The sequence below is a fragment of the Zonotrichia albicollis genome, chromosome 4, assembly GCF_047830755.1.
Source record: "Zonotrichia albicollis isolate bZonAlb1 chromosome 4, bZonAlb1.hap1, whole genome shotgun sequence".
Lineage (NCBI taxonomy): Eukaryota > Metazoa > Chordata > Aves > Passeriformes > Passerellidae > Zonotrichia > Zonotrichia albicollis.
Genome location: NC_133822.1, coordinates 31,937,776 through 31,958,958, shown reverse-complemented (window position 1 = coordinate 31,958,958; position 21,183 = coordinate 31,937,776). Strand labels below are relative to the sequence as shown.

Genomic DNA, 21,183 nt, shown 5'->3' with positions numbered 1-21,183 from the left:
ATAGAACCTTTTAAACCCACCATGGTGGCCTGACCAAGCCTAGCCATGCCCCCTCTAACGCCATTGCAATATTCCTGTCTGCCATTAATCCGAACATAAGTCATGTGTGGTAACAGAAGAGCTGTCATTAGGGTTGGGTCAAAGTACCTTTGGAGCCTTTGCAAACAGATGGAAAATGTATTTTAATGATTTAAAAAACCAATGACAAGTCAAAAAGCAGCACTTTCTTCATCTACTTAGGTTCACACTGTGCCAGTTTTTTGGATTAGATTTTTCTTCTTTTAAGACACCATGAGTTTACTCAGTAAATACTGTTCTCAGTGCAAAGCATGGTGATACACATGAGCTTCATACATGTAAAGGTGCCTTCGAAGTACAAATACTGTGCACATTGTCCAGGTAGCAGTTTAGGAATGCCAGCCTCTCGTTGCTTTTAGTCTCAACAGGAAATATCAGTCTGTTTGTGTCAAAGGTGGGAAGCTAAAGCAATAATTCTGCTTTTTGATGACCACATGCCTATCTTTGTTGTCTATAATCTGTAGCTTGCACTTAAAAATAAGCTATCTTAAAGCTGACTATCCTCAAAGAATATCTTCATTTCAGGTCTTTCTCATGTACTTTCTAAAGCATGTGATGTACTGAGAACTTGTTTACAGCATGTTTGACATTTCTGAAATGAGGGTCAGTATGTCTTTGATTTTGAAAATGAGGTCTCTAGTTTGAGAGGCCTATCCATGTAGTAAAGGCATTACTGTGGCTGACTTAGTCTACTGTTCATGGCATTCTCTCAGATACCTCCTCTACTCCTTAGGAATTTCATGTCTCAGCCCCTGCAAAAACTGTATCTAAAAAACACCACCAGACTTGTTTTGAAACACTGAAAACATTTATCTTGTAGGAAACCTGTGATTAAAAAAGATGGCATTTAGACAGTCTATACCAGATTCTAGTTGTATAGGAGTAAATGAAATTTATTTCTTTTTAGTTGATTAAACTGTCTTTGTTTTGGGAGTTTTATTGATCTGACCTGAGTCCATACTGTAAAGTTCTCCATGTAATGTACATAAATCAGGCATCTAGATGTACCATTCCAATGTAATGATTTAAAAAATCATTTTGAAGTGTTTTATTTTTAGCTTGATCAAGGCAGTTCTTTATGTGAACATACATACCTTGATCAGTAATTATGTTGTCCAGCAGTCTGAAGTGCCCTCTTTATTGTAGAGGGACAATGATTAGCAGGTTAAATTTGGATGAAAGACTTGCACATAAAAGCTTAGTAAAGGCATTGAGGTGTCTACACTGAGAACAAAACCTTCTATTATATGATGGGAGAAGCTCAGACAAATGCATAGTGATAGTAAAACCAGTACGTTTTCTTCTGAAGTGCAAGTTCACTTTCCAGGTTCTCATTGTGCTCATAAAAGTGATTGTGGAAAGACAGTTCCTTTCTGTAGAGACAGAGGCAGCAGTTTTAGCCACAGTCCCGAAACAAAGAAAAGAGGCATCACAGTTGGACTCCATCTTTGGACTCTTAATAGGGAGCTTGGTGCCTGTCACAGAACGGAGCAGAGAGACTAAGATGTCTTTCTACCCCGTGTCAAAGTCATTCCACTAATAGAGTGCCAACAAAACTAGTTGGATTTGGTCATAGTTGGATCCTCTTAGGATCTCTTAGGTGCTAGGGCAACCTAGCATTTTGTGTTTGGGCAAACTAAGTTCAGGACAAACCTTTCCTCTTTAAAAAAATACCAAGAGACTTCAAAAGAGAAGAATCTGCAAATCTTGTGGATTACACACAAATCTCAGAAGAAGCAGCTCATTTCTTGCCTTTCCTCATTGTCTTGTCTTTATGTTCAGCCATGTCCTGGCTTTAATTGTTCGTGCTGTAGCTCCTCTGCCTTCCCTTCTGCACCAGTCTTTGTCAAAGTGAGCTCAGAGGAGGAAGGAGTGCTGCAGTACACTCCAAATGCAGATCATCTCTATACAGTTGTACTCAAGAAAGTCAGAGACAGTGAAAAGAGAAGTTTTCCCCAAGTAGAATTCTTGAATTATAGGCAATTTAGATCAGAAAAGATCTCCCAAAGTCTTTTGGTACTCTTCCCATTGAAAATCAGCTCAGGTTGCTCAGGGCCTTTTCCAGCTGAGTTTCAAGTGTCTTCATGGATACCTCTCAGAGCAGCCTGTTCCTGTATTTAGCCACTATTTTTCTATTCAGTGAAAAATAAAAGTAAAAATTCATATTATGTAATTAGATTTTCTTTTCCTGCAGGATGTGACTGTTATCTCTCATTCTGTCTCTGTGCATCTGTTAGAAAATTATTGTTCCATTAAGTAGTTTTAGAAAGCAACAGGAGATCCCTCAGTCTTCTCTTCCCCAGGCTGAAGAAGGCCAGTTCTCCCAGCTTATCCTTATGCGTGCCAGGCCTATGACCATTTGAGTTGCTCTCTGATGGATTTACTTCAGCGTATCAGGGTATTTATTTGACTGAGGAATCCAAAACAGTGCTTCACATGTGGTCTTAAAAGTGCTGAGCCAAGAGTGGTATCACCTCCCATGACCTGAGGGCTGATCTAGCTCAACATATGGAATACTGCGCCAAGGTCACACTGCTGGCTCATGTTCAACTTGCTGTCCACCCAATCCTTTAGAACTTCTCCTGGAAATCTCCTTTCTATCCACCTGGCCTCCAGCATGTACTCTCCATTCAGAAATAGTCCTTTTCAGGACTTTCTGTTGAATTTTAGGAGCTTTCTTTTACCCACTTGTCCAGCCAAGGACCCTGTGTAGCTGCCCATCCCCAGGGAATTGGGCCACAGCCCACCATGTGGTGTCATGTGTTACATTGCCTAGGACACATTCTGTTCCATTTCCAGATCATTATCCTGAATGCTTAACAGTATCAGGCTCAGTACCAGCTCCTGTGGAATGCCCCCTGTAACTGGCCACCACCTGGGTGTTTTATTGCTGAACACAACCCTCCAAGCTTGGCAGTCCAACTTTGCAATCTCCTTACCCAAACTGTACCTCAGTTTGGTTATATGAGCATGATAAACAGCTCCTTAAGCAAATCCCTGTATTTCTGTTGGGAACCTAATCCTTCTCTCTGTTACTAGAAAATAAGTGGTTGTGCAGGAAGGATTATGTTTCCTGGTTTTTTTTTTTAAATGCTGCAGTTAATTTCCAGGCTTGTTCATTGTGTGTTGCTTCTTTCATTCCCCTAATCCATTTCTTAGAATGTTCTATTCCTCCTGAATCTCACTCAGTCAATAAACTGCCCATTAAGGGGAGGGGGGGGAGGCAGGAGGAAGTTTTCTGCTTTTTCCTGAATATGAAACTCCAAACCTCTTTGTCATCCTATAGACATAGAAAGAAATAGAAAGAAATACCTTTCAGGTCATTCAGACCTGAACCACATCTCTTCCTTTGATGGTCAGGTGTTGAGTGAACACCAGACCCAGAAAAGCTGACAGGTTCTTGCTCACTGTGCCCATTGTTACAATTAGCCTTGTGGACTACTCTTAATATTAGAAACTGCTTTTGCAAGCTCTTCTCCATCGTGATGGAAAGTATAAGGCAGATACTGTTAAGATTAAAAGCCAACCAAAATAATTAGCACCTGTACAGGGTGCATTTTTCCTCTTCACATAGTCCCAGGTGGAAACCTTGTAAAATTGTTGGTATTTTGACCCCTATTGAATATGATGCCTCTGAGAGGATCAAAACCAAAAAGCCAAACATAATTTAAAGCAGTGGTCTCTGTTACCATTCGCTTTTTGCTGCTTTCTGTGGAAGAATAAAACATAGATAAGTATCATGGATAAGGTCCAGATCTGATATAAATGCCTGACTCTTGCATTAAAGAGACTTAAGCTGATTTTTAAGAGCTAAGGATTAAGAAACAGATTATTTTTTCTTTTAAAGGTGGGTGGTTCTTTGGTGGAGAGTCTCAGATAAATTACTTTTGGAAGACATACTTGCTTTCAACGGGGTAAATAGCCAGCAAATTTCAACAAACCTCCTCAGTTTTTATCCATAAAAACCAGTTTTGTGTGATCCCTTTTTCGAAACATGCCTGCACACCGAGATGCAATGACTGGACCTCCCGCACAGTAACCCTGTACAATCTGTATTATTCTATGATTCCTCTTCAGTACAGCTCACCCAAAGTCCAGTTCCTCTGGCTTTTTGTAGAGTTGTGACACTCACTCACTCACAATTCTGTGTTTTGAGGCTCTGACATGAAGAATTCTATGTTCAGGAAGAATTAAGAGATGCATGACAATCATCCATACCCAGGATGGGTAATTAGATGAACTCCAGGTTTGTTATGATTGACAAAATACTTTGTGTGATCATTGGATGTACAAGTAGAGTAATTTCAAGTATGAGTACAGGAGAGGCATTTGTTTTGTATGGAATGGAGGCTTCTTACTCCTGTCACACCTGATGTCTACACTGCCAGGTAACTTAGCTGCCCAGTTCATTCTTCACTCTTGTCTCCCTGTTTATCCACAGGACACAGAAATTAGTTGTACCCTGTCTTTCTCAGGAACCAAACTGTCTTTCATTAAAAAAAAAAAAAAATTAGTGGAATTTTTTCATTGTTCACTTCAGGAAGTATTTCTGGAAGGTAGCCTGGATAGGACTACGCTCCATTTGGCACCTCTTTCTAATCCTCAAGTGTGGCATCAGAACCTTAATATTTCACATGCCCTGATGACATTCTCCAGCGCACACAAGACAGACCCTCTGTTCCTTGCTAAAAACACCGCAGTCTAGAAAACTGTGACATGGCTCTCTCATAATGTCATCCACACTGAGAAATGCAAACAGGATTATCATTCTGTCTGACAACTGAAGGAGCATAACCAGACCTCAGAGACAAGTGCTGTGCAGGATGGATGTGGCCAGCAGGGCGTGCTCAGGACAGAGCCAGGCCCTGAGCAGAGCATGCTCACCCCCAGCTGCACACGCACTACAACAAGGGCTTTGGTGCTCTGCCTGCTGGGCATCACTTCTTGGACTGTATATGTTTTAATATATAGATTAGCTACTTGTCCAGGGCTAAGCTTCACAGGTCAAAGACGACCACTCAAAAATTTGCAAAATTCAGCAATAATACTGGAAAATTTCCCATGAAGTTTGGAAAAATGGTTCCAGGAGCTTATCTGGGAGCAAGTCAAAGGATAATTTGATCCCAGGTTATTAATATTCAGAGGAGAAAATAACATTTCTTAATAGAGGGCTTGCCAATTTAGCAAAGGTTCAGCAAGATCAAATGACTGAAGGTTCAAAGAGATGTTCAAATTAGAATAAGGGAAGCACCCTGCATCAGGGTAATTACACATTGGAATAACTTATCAAAGTTTGTGGTAGACTGTCCATTGTTGTAAATTTTTAAATAGGGACTGATTTTTTTTTCTAGAAGTTATGCTCTAGTAGGCCCATAACTGATTTTGAAAAATCCTATGACCTCTGTTATGCCAGAATGAAAAATTATCCTTTCTGACTTTATCACCTAAATAAATATTGAATCAGGAGGGTTTTTTTCTGTTGAAGCCACCTAAGCACACAGGCAAATGAAGCCATAGTTAATCTTGTGTGTAAGAATTTACTGCAGCTTTAGTATTGAAGAGAAGAAAAGTTCTTTAAAACTTTGTAAAAATTTTCGACATTCACACCCCTCCCCCCCAGTATCACTTTTCATTTTAAATCTCACATTTCAAAATAATTTATAATAAGATGTGTACCTGGCCATCTTTTAGCTAGTGGCCCCTTTCGGCACCTTTATGATGTGTTTCAGACACTTGCAGAGATGTGTCAGCTCATCCTCGTGCATGGCAGTGCTGTGAGATGTCCTTGAGACAGATCTCCACTTTTTGTGGCCACTGCCATGGTGATGCAGTGTATAAAGGCTGAAACCTCCCTCCTCTCTCCCTTTGCAGGTCTGAGGTTAGAATGTGTTCTCTGAGGTGTAAAAGTGCTCAGCAAAAACTTTCCCAGTCTTTTGCATTTTATGAGATTTTAATGATGTGCCTCTTACAGGGCTTTTTCCCTTCTTAGAAGCCATTTCCATAGTTTACCAAATGAGAACTCCCTGGAATATTTCTTTTTTGCCTCTAAAATGTAATTTCTCTGTGCTATATATTCAAAGGATCACAAAAAGAAGCCATGTAAGGAGCTTCTTCACAGATGGTTTTTGTCTCCAACAACCCTTTGCACAAGGTTCAAGATACAGGGTTTTGAGAAAGGTTACTATCCTTAATGTCTTCCTTGATGCCCAAACAAGTACAGCAGCTGGGAATAACCCCTAATTTCCATTTTTTACTTTTCTAATATTTCTGTTATTTTCCAGCCATGTTGTTTTCCATGTTAGGTGAATCTTTTCAGCAATTTGGGCTGCTAAGTGTGTGAATTTTTACTGCTTGGGGTTTTATACGCTAGGGATCTGTGTGAGAGAAGGCCAGTTTCTTCAGGTCTAGAGAAGATTTTTCTTTGCTGACCTCTGAAAGGCCTGTGGAATTGTTAGTTCGTCTCACAAGACTCTGGGAAATAAGAGGATAGAGCGTTACTGAGCAGGATGGTCCCTAAGTAGCAGAGGTATTCCTCCATAGGCCTGCAAAAAGTCTTATGTCTCGTGTTTCCTCTCCTCCAGACCTTCTGGACTCTGGAATCAAGGAAATTCCTCTGTAGCAGCTTTGGGGCTTAAAGAAAGTTGGAGAAATTCCCCCAGAAGTGGAAGTCATTAAATAGAAGATAGAGAACATGTTTATCTTCTTCCACATTGCTCAGGAAGAATAGCATCTAAGCAGTAAAGAATCAGAAAACTGGGACATTCTGAGCTACAGTGAGCAGCTCTATAATAAGAAGTTAGAAATATGCTTGAGTAAAACATTCATCTTAATTTGGCCTAAGGAAAAGTAGCATACTTGGGAAGAAGAGAATAAAGAAAGTAAAAGTTTTATATTTCATTAAATGGTCATCAGGAAGTGTAAACAAAATGTTTATAATTCAGGAGGAACCAGCCTCCCAACAGAGTGACTGCACAACATTTCAAATTGCCCTCTATGACAACTTTCACTTTTAATACGTGTGCAGAGAAAACGAGGGCTATTGCATTCTGTCACCGTGCCTGGAGGGACGCTCACTTCCTTTCAAAACAGCTTCTCAGCCCTGTTCAGTTTTCTGAGAGAAAAGTTCCAATGTGGATCATCATTTATTCTCAATGAACACATTGTACATCTGTGTGAGTTTTTTATTAGTTTGGGTATTTTAGATTGTGAAAAGCTTTTTTGAGAAAAAAAGACTGGTGCATGAAATTCATAGTTAAATAATGTATCAGGATGCTCCAGAAATGTGCTAGAATGACAAGTCCTTTCAGTCACATCATGTTAAAAGCTATAGAAAAATACGGCTTTATTACAGTAATGATATGGCTGGTCAGATTATGAGCAACAGATAGTCCATAAACCAAGTGAGATAAATGCTGTGAATTTCATCCACACAAAGATGTACATTTTAAAACGTGTGCAGTGGCTTGTTTTGGAATTCTAACTTTATTTTAATGTTTTAATCCCTAACAGCCATATACTTAGGTTTTTCTGTTTGCTCTTTTCCACTGTGGGTGGAAAAGAGAGGCCGCAGTCAGTGCTGTGGAGCTGTGGCTCAGTGGATTCCAAATGCAGTCCTTACCAAAACTGGTCCTTGGAGCCCTGACCAGCAAAGGCATAGTCACACCCCTAACACTGCACACTGGGACAGTTTCCATTGACTTCAAGTACAATAAATGAGAATGAAAAGAAGTTGCAAGTATTTGCTAGAGTACTCAGCAATCAGCACTATCATGGAGCCTCTCCTAGGACAGCAGAGCTACACGGCTCTTCCACAGCACTTAACACAGAGTTCAAATTTTGGGTGCCAAATCTGTTTCACAAAACATGGTTTTGTGATTACTGCCCTAAATGTCTGGGTCAGATATTTATTGCAAAATCTGCATAATTTCAGGCCTGTTTAACATGTTTTCTCTCAGACTCAGTAAGTTCATTATTTCTCTCAGACTCAGCGGTTTGGTGTTGGTGTGCTGCTTAGCTATGGCAAAATCCCAGTAATTTTTTTAAAACTCATTATTGCTTTATGATAGATTTTGAAGCGTGTCTTACCTGTCTGTTTTGGATATTATGATGATATCTGCTTGTTATTTGTCTGGCTGGTTCAGTGTTGCAGGCCTGATTTCAAGAAGAATTTTTAAAAACCTGACAGGGATGGATTCTGAGGTACTACTCATATAAGATGGCATTGCCTCAAAGGCTCACAAAAGCATCCTGTTCCACCCAAAAGGAACAGGCAAGATCCTACAGAAAATTATTTCTTAGGAGTTACATTTTCTTCCCCCACAACACTGAGTGTTTTTTTCAGGCACTTTGAAAGGCCCATTGTAATAAATTGATTGAGTTTGAAAGCTTGTCCAGTTTCACTATAACATCTCTAAGTGATTCTGTTTTGTCTTAAAATGTTGTTTATTACTTCCAGCTCTACTATATGTTCCTCTCTGAATTTCAGGAGTAGCTGTTGTCTTTGTTCCAGAAGCAAGAGGTGGGGATGCTTGGTAGTATTCCAAGGGAAATGGCTGATCTTTCTGCAGACTTTCAATTTACTGTTCAGAAAAATTAAATAAAATATTTTGTTCTGGAGCAGATTAACAAAAGCAAACAAAAAAGAAGAACAAATTTGCTGACATGCCTTAAAGCATCTCTGGAAACCATTAATGAAAACATTGGAAGAACAAAAAAGTTGGTTTAGATTGAATCAAAAAATGGGATAAGGATGGAAAAGGTGACTCCAAAAGTTTGGTTAGACCCAAAATAGAAAATTTATTTTCCTTTTCCGATCTTGTAATAATTTTCTATAAGATTTTTAATTTGTATCAATTTTGAGATTAAACTTATTTTCAAGTAAATTAAGCTTTAAAATGTACCAAAAATATTTTGCAGTGTTTTCCAACTGAAACATTCTAATCCAAATATGTTAATTCAGGTTTATTGTCCTGTTTTATTCAATTTATTCACCAATTTTTTTTTTTTTTTTGTGCTTAGGGGGAGTTTTTTTATTTTGGTTTTAGAGCTGGGTTTTTTGTGTGTCCTTAAATGACATTTTTGAGAAACTGCTTTGTTTGTTTGTTTGCTTTCTTGTTTGTTTGCCTGTTTGAGCAGTTCAGAATCTGTCAAATTTTGGTAGTTCAAGCAAATCTCATCAAGCAGCAGGAGAGAAATACCATTCAAGTTATAACAAGACTAGGATGTTTTCCACAAATTTAGTAATAAAGCATTCTTTTTCTCCTAGATCTTTGAGATATTTACATCTCTGGATATGCCTGAACTATTTCCTCAGGAGAAGGAAAATAGGGTGCTCTGTGGCTAATCATAATTTGTTTAATACTCATGAGATGTTTGGGTTGCCACTTCTCTCCTTTTCTTTGTTGGCTGCCAAGCTTTCCTTCTGTTTTTCTCAGGTAGGTTAGGGCAGGAAGATGCTGCACTTCTCAAAGATCAGAAGTCCTGCTGCCTGGGGCCAGATGTTAATAAAATATTCCTTTCATTTCTTGTTTTTCCTCCAGTTTCTTCTTCCCCCAGCACAGCAGATGAGAGCGAGTCCCCTTTCCCCTTATGTTCAGCTGTATGTCATCTTGAATTTAGTCTGAGATTTCACTCAATTTGACTCTGAGGGAAGCAGATCCTGAGGCAAATATTTTCCTTTCCTTATTTCAGACACTTTGCCTGCAAACTAATTGTGTAGATTGAAGTTAGTTCATTTGTTATGTTTGCTTTTGGCAACACAACAATATAGACAAGAACCTGAAATTCACTGTTCTGAAAAAAGTAATTTTTCCTCTGTGTGAACTGTTTTAAAAGTTCCCAAAACACATGCTTTTGCTTTGCTTTTGGACTCAATAACACTAAGTGAATAGTATTAAATTCTCCTCTTAGTTGAAATATCTTATTCTCACTAATACTAATGAGTAAATACTTAAACTTGCTATAAGTATTCTCCGGCAGCAGTAAATTAAAAGCCTAAATAGAAACTGTACAAAGGTGTTAAACTCAAGCCTGCAGGTGAATTGAAATAGAAATCACATTGAAATTAGTTTTGATGGTGAAACAGTAAAACTTTGTGAATATTTTCAGTAGCCATAATTGCATTATAATTTAGTACATCCTTTCTCACATATATTCCAGTTTTTTCACTCCATCTGCCTCTTCTACTCTCAGCTGCTACCATGATAGCCCCTCAGGACAGCATAATCTTGTTAGCTGCAATGCCATAATCTGCTGCTAGGATGAGAGTGGAAGTCAAAAAAAAAAAAAAAGAGAATACTGCACATATTAAAATATTTCCCCTTTTCTTCCTCAGACTGGAGGCTTAGAGAAATTAAGAAAAATCACCCTATTGTCTATAAACTATTCTATTACAGTTATCTAACCATTATTCTTTATTTTTCTTAATAAAAAACCTTCTCAGTTGCATTTAACTGCAAAGCTGACGGTTCTTGCCAGCTGGAAAAAATCCTTTGCTGGAGAGGAGATCTCCCACCCAGTTTATTGCTGCAGCACAAGGAACCTGTTTCACACTGATGTAGAATTTCAGACAATGTATAATGGCTCTCTTAGAAGCTCATGCATGCACACTACATGCTCCAAAATAGGCTTTCCTTATGCTGGAGAGAAGACAAACACACTGGCATAAATGAACTGTAGCATTTTGTGACAATGCATCCCTTCCCAATCCAACAGCTGGAAGCAGAAAGGTTGACTGAAGATGAAAGGGGATCCCTCCAGCACGGGTTCCAGCATCCTTGGGAACCAGATGGACTGAATGGAAAACACAACTAAAATAGGCCACAAAATGCACTGCCAGGAGAGATTTTCTTTTTGTTCATAGCAGTGCCAGGTTTTACTAGAAAGAAACTTTCCATGTCATAGGAACAAAATATAGGAAGCAACTGGAACCACCTATGTCCTCTCCCATCCAGAGCAGCACTTTTCCAGGCACATTTTCTAATCCTGGTATAGTCTGATTTGAAAGACTCGTGAAATAAAGTAGTTTGTCTGCCATTTTTAGTTTATTTCACTGCAGCGGTTTTAGGAGAGTTTTTCTTAAGCATTCAGACTACATTTCCTTTCTTTTTCTCATTACTTTTAGTTTTATCAACTTGGACTCCTGAGGCAGCTTTTCCCTGTGCCTGCTTTTTGTCATTTCGTATTCTTCTGTGTAGCTGGTATGGTTCTCTACAGTTGCCGTGATATTCTTTTGTTAGGCCTCTTGTTAAATGTCATTTGCAGATGTCATTACTGTTCTGTTTACTTCCTCCCTCCACTAATGAAGATATGAAACAACACAGAACCCATTATTGATTTTACTAGGTGGTTTCTGTCAGCCTGCTGTTTATCAGTACTCCTTCTTTGTGGTCCTTCAGTCTGCATTCATTCCCCATGACAGCACTATTATCTGAGCCTTTCCCAATTCATTTCTCACGCAGATTTTTCTAAGACACTGTAGGAAAGGTTTTCCTGGGGTTTCAATCCAGCTTCATTGTTTCCGCTGTTCTCCCTTCTCGTACACTAGGAATTCTGGCCAGCCAAAAAGGAACTGAGGAATACAATGAATGCTGAGGTATCTTTCTTCCAATTTAAAATTTCCAGTTTGAGGATCCTGTTCTGTGCACACTTGGTGCCTCAATGGCAGGCCTTCTCAAGGTCTAGGTTGCAACCAGCATTGATAATTTGTTCCTCAGAGAAGTTTCAAGGGTTGCAGTCAGGTGTGTCAGGTAACTTTATGTTGTGTTTTAGCTGGTGCATCAGCACATGGGCAGGGTGGGCCTTGGCTGGCACATGACACCATGGGTTCCCTTTATCTCTGCCCCGTGTTTCCCTTCAGGGGTGATCTTGCTGCTCCTCGATAAATTGCGGAAGATGAAGTGGGAGCAGATGTGGAGACTGACGGCGGAGCGGGAGCTGATGAGCATGCTGTCCACTTCGCTGGCTGACCAGGTGAGCGGGACACTGCAGGACTGGGGCACAGCCACTGAGCCATGGGTTGAGGAAGGAAAGAAAGGGAGAGGGGATGAGATGTGGGGAAAGGCAAGGGAAAGCTGTTGTGCCTGTAGTCACCATCTGTTGAATCATTCTGGGCAAAATGTGGAAGAGAATGGAGATTTAGTCACAAGGTTTGGTTCCTCTTACTACACTGACCTTTTTACCTCCTCTGCTCAGATGATTCATAAGAAGGACAAAAGGGGGTTTTAAGCTTTCTTTTTCTGTCCTCCCTTCTTTAACACAGAACCCTCCAGGCACCAGAAGTCCAAATAAACTGTGTCTTTTCCCACTGGTTATTGTCTAATCAGATTTTAGTTTTAAGAGTCTCCTGAGATTTCTTTACTGTTTCTGGCAGATGAGTCCCAGATGTCTTTTAATGTACTCCTTGCCACAACAGCCCTGTAAAGACAAAAGTGCTGCTGTCTCCCTGCCACAGATAGGAGGCTGAGGCCTGGAGAAGAAACAGTGTGCCTAAACATACAAATACAGTTTTTCAATTTGTGCTTCTTGTCAACTCTCAATTTAGATCCAGAAACAGGATGTAATACTAGACTTGAACCAATTATTCTTGCTCATCAGCTTGAACATGTTAACTCAGTACAGCATCATATTTAGATATTTGTTCTCCTTCTGAGCTACCTCTGGCTGCTGACCAGTCACCACAAAGGAAGCATGCTCTCGTGGAGATGTGCACTCTGTACAGCATCTTTGCAGGGTGATCCTGAGGTTCATTTAAAAGATTCTTGCAATTTCACTGTGTTTTCAGTCAGGTCCTGAGTTGCTGTCTAATACCTGCATGTGACGGAATTTTGCAGAACAGAGAAGGGTTGCTTGAGTCTTCCCTTAATACCTTACCCTCAGATTGTCCTTTTAACTTCTCCAACAGAATGACTGCTTATGGCAAGACTTTCTGTCCCTCATGGTGTAGGCTGCTCTGCAACCTGTCCTCCATGCCTTCTCCATAAAGTACCTGTGGTACTTGTTGCAACAATAAAGTTCTACCTAAAGTCATGTCTACTAATTCACCTTGAAGCAACATAGCTGCCAGATTCACTTTCCTGGCCTTTGTTAAAAAGTGGTGCAGTATTCAGTGCCAGCAGCACTGTGTCTTTACTGCCTGTTACTCTCCCTGGTGACTAGAACAGCAGCCACACCTCATGCCAGCAGTACAAGATGAATGTTAGAAAACTTTGCTGGAGTGCCTTAGCTCTGTGTGTCAGGAGAGCTTTTTCCTCTTGTGTGGATCTATACATCACCCCTTAGATTAACAGCGCCCTCCAAGGCAACAGAATTATGGAGAAAGGTTTACAGACTTCAACTTTCACCCCCATGGAATTTCTGCCTGTGAGGAGAGAAGGAGAGTCAGCTGGGGGAGGAGTTGAGATCACCTCACACAGTAGAAACAACATACCCAAATGTTTCTCTGGTTTTTTTTTCTGCTAGGATATCTTCAATGCAGTCATCAAACAAAATCCCTTCCTTGTCTACCAGCTCCCATGTTTCTGGAATGTGCAGCTTTCTGATCACACCCGTTCTGAGCAGTGCTACAGAGATGTGTCTGACCTGAAGGTATGTTGCACAGGAGGTATCCTCTGGGACAGAGAATGAAGGACTGCTGCCAGAGAAAGATGAACTGCCTTAAGTAGGAGGGAAACTAACACATACGGTTTATATAGACACCGAAACGGGGAAAGGAAGTGTGACTTTGGTTTTGTGCATTCTGACTACTATTAGAAAATTCAAATATAGATGCTGCTTTGGGGTTTGGCAAGGTGTTAAAGAAGTGCTTTGCCTTCTTACATTTTGCACCTGCCATCTCTGCCAGTGCAGCTTACTACTGAATACTTATTGCTTTCCCAGGTCTTAGATCTTCCTAGACAAAGAATACAAAACCTTTCCTTTTTGTACTGGACAAGCTTGAAACTCTTTGCTGAACACCATTTAACAGAGTGAAATTCAGAGAGGATTGGGCAGACCCTAGCTAGAAATGCATTAGGAGAAATGTAAAGACCTTACCCACTTCATATTTAGCCTTTGCACATACTTTACCTAGTCATGTTGCCACTCATTTTTCCATGTTTTGTCCTGAAAAAAAGAAGACTGATTAAAAACCTATTGATTTAAGTAAATGAAGCTATAGTGTGATTTTATTAGCACATTTTTCACTATTAACAAGTAGAGTATTAAAGCAGGATGAATTTTAATAGATATGGGTAAGTGAATGGTAAGTATCAATTGTGTCCTGGCCATTTTGAAAGACTGAACTCAGAGATTCAAATGTAGCATGCAGAGTTCAGAATTGAAGCTTGATTGAGCTTTGTCCAGGTGTAGAGTAAGATTGTGCAGCAGTAGATTCCATCAGAGCAGACTGGTGGCATCAGAACATAGTAAATATTAGGTAGTTTTCAGTGACTGATTTTAGAATTCAGTTAAGGTTTGCATATTTGGACTCAAGTTATGAGAATGAAAATGAGGTTTAAAAAAAAACCAAAGGCACAAAACTATGGAAGAGGTTGCAAGGGCTCTCTGGAGACTATCCAAACCCCACTTAATGCAGGACCAACATAGATAGACCCAGCTGCTCAGCACCTTGTACAGATGAATGTCGAGTCTCCAAACACCGAGGTTTCACATGCTCCCTGGGCCCCATGTTGCAGAGTTTGGCCACCCTCTTTGTACAGCATATATCCTAAATCTAACAAAGTTTTCCCTTGTAGCAATTTGTAGAGTAAGAGCAGGAGTGTTCAATATGAACACCAGATGCAGGATGAATATAGAAAATCAATCACTCTCAACACACTTGCAAAAGATGTGCTTCCAAGAGACAAAAGTTCTACATGGGTTAAATGACCTGTCAAAACAGGCCATCATTGATTGAATTTCATATATAAATTATTCACAACTGTCTATTCAGGTGTGATCCTTAAAGGACAGCTTTTAAAGTTAGATCACTGTACTTTCAGTACACTTAGTCACTAAATCGTTTATAATACCTGTTTGTAGGGCAGGATCAACAGAGGCACTTTAAAAGCATCATGGTTTTATGCCTTGAAATAAAGTACTGATAGAGATTTTAGTACTGCATTCATGTTGAGAATCATGTTTGACAGTGATTGCAGGGCCTGAAACAAAAAGAAAGATGTGTAACAGGGAAAATGTTTCCTAAAATATGTACTTCGGAAAAATACACCTCCCACCTGTGACATATCACAGTATTTTGGTGTGAATTAGATGCTGAGATTAATTTATGTTATTGAGACACTCAGATTGGACTCAGCACAAGGTAAAGACACAACCATTTACATGAGGAAAAGATACTGAAGCTGGTAACAAGGATCAAGGGTTTGGTTCCATTGCCTAAACATGTTTTGAGTCACCATAGGGACTCTGCAGTATCCATGTAGGAGTGGCAGATAAAACACAGATCTACAGGAGATATCCTCTTGGCAAGGCAGCTGATGGGCAGGCAGGATAACTGTAAGGTGCTTTCAGGGATTGAGATGTACACCTTGCTGTACATCTGGATGTAGGCAGCCAAAGTGTCATCTTTATGAGTGGATTTGGAGGCTGGAGCTCACCTCAGAGCAGATGTCTGATCTTCTGAGTCCAGTGACTGTGTTAACTCATCTGCTTCAGGTGTGGGACATCTAACTCATATGTAACACCTACAAGTAAGCATTTGACAGTATTTTAAAAACAAATTAAATCCTTTCTTTCTTGTCAATTAACAAATTTATCTTTACAGCTGTAATTCAGGCTTGGTCATTGTTGCTGTATATCGTGTCACACTGTCAGTTCCATTACAGCATGGGCAGTGAAGTCTAAGATGTGCCATGCTCTCCGCTGATTTTCTGGCCTGAAGTATTTTAACTCAACAAGGGGTGCAGACACATAAGCAATTTCTTCAGCTAAACTGGACTTATTCACACTACTAAAATTATCCCCTACATACTAAATTAGGGCTGAAATTCTTTGCCTTGAAAGAGAGTTCAGAGCCTTATCTAGTGCACATAAAACCCCATGGTTTCAATAAAGCTTTTCCCATATTGAGCAGTTAAAGAACTGACCCTCAGGCAGCACTGTTTAAAATTCTTCATACAATTTAAAAAAAAAGGCATAGACCAATTAAAGTTGTGAATTTGCATTATGAAAATAATAAAAATTCTAGTTCTGTAAAGAAGCCAGCTGGTTAGGTATCTGAGTCTCACAAAAACTTAACAAATGTCATTACTCCAAGTTAAAAATTTCACTCTTAAAATCACCCGAGTTCATCAGTTCCATGGCATTTAATATAAATGGTACAACACAACAGATTTGGCACATTCTTTATTGCATGCTAAGACTGGAATGAGAAACAAGGTAAAACAAACCTTGAGGGTAAGAGGGAAAGAAAGACAGATTTTGAAGTTTGCACTGGAGGATAAAGAAGAATGGCATAGAGAAGAAGGAAGTGAATGGAGAGATTTAAATTCAAAAGGTAAAGCTGACCCAGTCAAGGATTCTTCACCCAAAACAGAATGCATTCCTCCTGTCAGACTGAAAAGGTGCTGATTTGATTCCATCTGGCCTCAAAGGCCATGGGAGTTAAGGATTTGTCATCTCTTATACACAGAATTGTGTCAAGTAAGCTCGGACCCCCAGGGCTGTTCAGGGATCTCTGTGTGCATGTGCGTTCAGACACTTTGCTGCTTTGCTCACATTTATGCAAGGCCTAGGGAGCAGCTGAATATTTCATATTGCCTGAAGAGGATTCTGATCACCTTTTTCTCTTTTTAGACCACATTAAATTGCATCTCTATCCATTTTACTGATTTTTTTCCTTTTCCCGGGGGATTGGTGTGAATCTGAGGTTCATTTATGTATTGCTTTTGCTGGATTAGTCCCTGCCTTTGCTTGCTTCTTGGTCAGTACTTTGTTCCTGTCTGTAAGGAAATCTCAGTTACTATGATTTGGCACAAACCTAATGGCAGGAAAAGTACTGTGAAAGAAAGTACTGAATTTTGATACCTCTGACAATGAATCATGACCTCACTGAATGAGTCAGTCATAAAGTCTGGTTGTCAAGGATACAGATGCTATTTACATGCAGACAATCTGGTAATTCACAATCACAGGAATCAGATGCTGGACTCTTCAATAGGAATGTATCAAATTATTAGAATTTACACACACTTTTAACATTGAAAAATGCTTTACAACCTATTGATGGCTTTTCAAACTGGTTTTGAATACAGCTGATACTAAATCAGCAGATAGATAAATCATGAATTTTATAAATTCCTCATTGGGAACTTGTGTTCTGTGTTTTGCTGTGTCCTCCCTGGGAATGTCCTCCATACAAGGATGACTTTGTGATATTGCTTACAGAAGTTTAAACAGCTTCTTTTCCATTACCGTAATACATCATTTCAGCTCTGCCTCAGACATGACCCATTTCATATCTTTGTGTTCCACTCCCTGAGCTAACCCATGCTGTCCAAGCACTTCTGCTCTAATCTGCAGCACTTCTGGCATTCTGCAGCCTTGCACCCTTTAATGCCAACGCAGGAAGAGCTGCAGTGAGAGGAGTGAGGGCTCAAGAGGGTTAAACAAAACCCCTCGTTTGAGTGAACATTGGAGCCAGTCAGATGTTTCTGTCCTGTTACACAGGAAGCACCATGGGCTTTTTATAGGGGTGTTCTTGCAGGCACGAGGCCTCTCATTAAACACTGGCACAGGAGCTGAAGGAAAAGAAGTTGAAGAATCCTTCAGAGGACAAATAATGACCTTTGAAAAGCACAAGGCAGGGGCAGTCTGTCAGCTTAGTGCCATACAGCAGTGGCAGTAAGCAGGGGACTAAAGTAATCCCTGGGACCATGGGCACCAAACTAGGCAGGTCAGGGATTTGAGTCCCACATCCAAATTAGGGTTGCTGGCTACTCCAACTCAAGTCTCTTCCACTTAGGTGGTTTAGAATATTACATTAAAATCTCTGTAATGGCATTCTTATGAAGTATATGAACCTTTCTGAGGAAATTGGTTCTTTTATTAAACCATTTATTTCTGATAAAACACACTTTAAAAAATAAAGTTTCCAGACATTTCTAATCATGGCATAAGTTACACATGTGGTGGATATTTGCAGTGTGGTTTGGGTCATATTTAAGCTTCTAAAAAAGCCTATTGAGATGGCATTAAAGTGACATATATAGGTGGCTTTACTGTGAAGATTGGCCAAATGTTTAACTCCTATTGATTCAATGAGAAGAGTCTGGTTGCCTAAGTAAGGAGTCCAGTTTCTTAGCAGAAAAGCTTCCTGTTTACAAAATACCACTTGTTTACCTAAACTGTGAAGCGCTCATGGGCTTAATTAAGGATATCTGTTCAGTGCCTTGGAAAAATTAATTTCTTTAAGCTTAAATTTAAGCTTAATTTATTCTTATTTCTTGCCCTTCAGCCTGGAAAGCAGGTATATAATTATACAGGATATCCTTTGCTCTCTGATTCTGGAAGGGCTGAAGCAGAGCAAGAAATTATCAAGATGTCTCTTTGGGTGAAATAATGGAAGAGATTGTGGTTAAGGAAACATTTGGCTAAATACTTCTTTTTGAGAGAGAAAACGCTTCAGGGGAAGAAATGGTTAAAGGTACCTATAGAAATAATGTATTCGTGTTTATTGTTTCATGGTTTGAACATCGTGTTTGAAATATTTAATCTTCCCAGAGACTAAATGCAGATGGTAATGTAAGGAAGTTTGCTGGGATTTTTGTTCTCAGTGTATTTCCATCCAGATAACTGTTTTAGAGCCTTCCTAGACTCCTCCAGCATATAACATCCTTTCTTCCCTCCCATCTCAGATCCCACTGCCAGTCCATGAGGCTCCCACTGAGTCATTCACTGAGTGCCTTGGGTCAGAACCTGGGGAATAAATGGGAACTATGGGTGTAGTTAGCCTGGTTTAGGCCACAAATGTATGGAAGTGTTCCAGGAGGCTGGCTGTGTGTAATCAGGGAGTGGTAATGGGTGCTGATTAACTAGGGTGGTATTAACAGAAATGTGGATAGTACCACATTGCTTAATGACAACTAACCAAGTGTTAAATAGATGTGGAATTTAAAGTTCTGATCTTTCAGTACTTAAATTGCTAAATGAAGATTAAGGAAGTGTATTTTCTCATAGTCCTCAGGAGGCTGTGATCAAGAGTGGGAAGGCTCTGTAGGTCAGCCTAAAGGCTAGCATTGTTCCTGAGGTGTCTACCCAGATAATGGCAGTGGAATTTTATATTTCTAGATGCAACTTCCTTTGCTTTGCAATAACTTAGAAACTAGAAGAAATAAACACAGTATTATGGTGCTATTCAGTCTTGGAAGAGGGATATTGGAGTAATGAGATTCTCAGTTTCTAGATTCACTTTCTCTTTTTAATGTGGAGATAACAGTCTTCAAACAAAGTGGGTTTTTTTCTCCTTCTGATTTCCCTGTAGTCTCTTGCCAACTGATCTTTTTTATTTCTCCAATCAATTTACTGTTGTGCACAATAAAGTCTTTAATGCAGTAGCCATAGCTTTACCTGTGCAATCTTTATTGTATACCTCACTGATGCCCATGACAGTCTACAAGAGTGTCTTGGCCTGCACAAATTCTGCTGTAGCTGATGGTGCAATAGACCATATCAGACAGCCAGAACTGAATGTGAGTTTGTGGGCTGACATAAAAAAGAATATGGTCTTTGGATGTAGTGTTTTATATCAAGGTGAAAAGTCTTATTGCTTTTTGTAACTTGCTGTTCTTTTTTATGCTTTGGTGTATCACATACTATTTGTCTAATTGTGTTACATTTGAAAAGCAGCCTGCTTTTTTGCTAGACCTGTTTTGTGGTTTTTCTACCTCAGGTCATCCAGATGGTTGCATAGTTAGTGCCTTGGTGTTCTTTAGCACATCCTATTAGCACACATTGGCATGTGCTGTCCTTTTTGATTAAAAAATCAGCTTGTTTAGATAGTCATCAGCTCCATTCAGCTGTATGCAGTTCACTCCAGGCTCCTGACATCAGAGTACATGCAGCACCCTGACACATTTCAAATCTGATCAGATCTGAGCCACCAGCTAAGCCCTTGACACTTGCCAGCTTACACACACAACAGATCCTGAAGCAGGGCAGCAAAGAGCCTCTGCACTGACAACTGCAGTTGTCTGGGTTTGAAATCATCTTCCACACAACTGGGCAGAGGCATCAGCAAAGGCCTGGCTGTGATGTCACACTCTGTGTATTGATGGGAATTTCCTGCAGTACCTAGGAGCCTGTCCTGTGACAGTTTCTGAGGTTATTGTCATTAGCCATGTCTGTGTTCATGGTCCCAGATCTCTGGGTGCTCAGAGTGCTCAGCAGCATTAGGATGCTTGTAAAGATGAGGATGCTTGTGAGTATCTGTCACGGTTTGACGCTGGCACAATGCCAGTGCCCCCATGAAAGTACATTCTCCCTGGTGTCTGCTGTGAGATGTGACCAGGAATAGAGCAAAGTAGGCTTCAGCTTAGGAATAAAGAAGAGAAAACTTTATTAACCTACAGCTACATGTAAAAAGAAACACATAGAAAGAATGAAAACCTTCCAAAAACATTCCTCCTCTCCCCACCAAATTTCTAATACATCCATCCCTCATATCACCAACTTCCAGTCCATCACCACCCTTCAGATAATCAATTCTCAGTTCATCAAGAGGAGAGGAGTCCTCTTGTGCCATAGGCTTCCCCAGGAAACACAGTTGAAACCTTGTGTGTTTCTATGTCACTCATGGCACCGCCTAGAGATAATTTGCTGTCGTGACATCTTCCTTCCATGCCCAGTGCTCTCTCCACTGCACATGGACCAGAGCTGCTTCTTTTAAGGATGCTTTGTCCAGTTCCAAAAAAGAGCCCAGTCTCTCACTTTTGGGACACCTGTCCCCTGCAAATTTCACCCCCTGGGGCTGAGGGGTCTCAAGAACAGAGATCTTCTCCTCCACTGAAGATCAAGGGCACCAACCACCCTCCTCACCTGTCACCTCTGTTCACATACTCCTTCACATAACAACACTGAACTCTCTTGGCTCCGAGCCATTGCCTCCCCCCA

General features: G+C 40.1%; 1 protein-coding gene across 3 annotated transcripts in view; it reads left to right on the top strand.

Annotated features, from left to right (window-relative positions):
• The window catches only part of LARGE1 (LARGE xylosyl- and glucuronyltransferase 1), a 272,944-nt gene that overhangs the window by 214,344 nt on the left and 37,417 nt on the right, over window positions 1-21,183 (top strand). For all 3 annotated transcript variants that reach the window (XM_074539311.1, XM_005491163.4, XM_074539310.1), the window contains 2 exons: window positions 11,936-12,048; window positions 13,537-13,662. In XM_074539311.1, coding sequence (XP_074395412.1) covers window positions 11,936-12,048; window positions 13,537-13,662 — 239 coding nt within the window. The remainder of the gene's footprint in view (window positions 1-11,935; window positions 12,049-13,536; window positions 13,663-21,183) is intronic.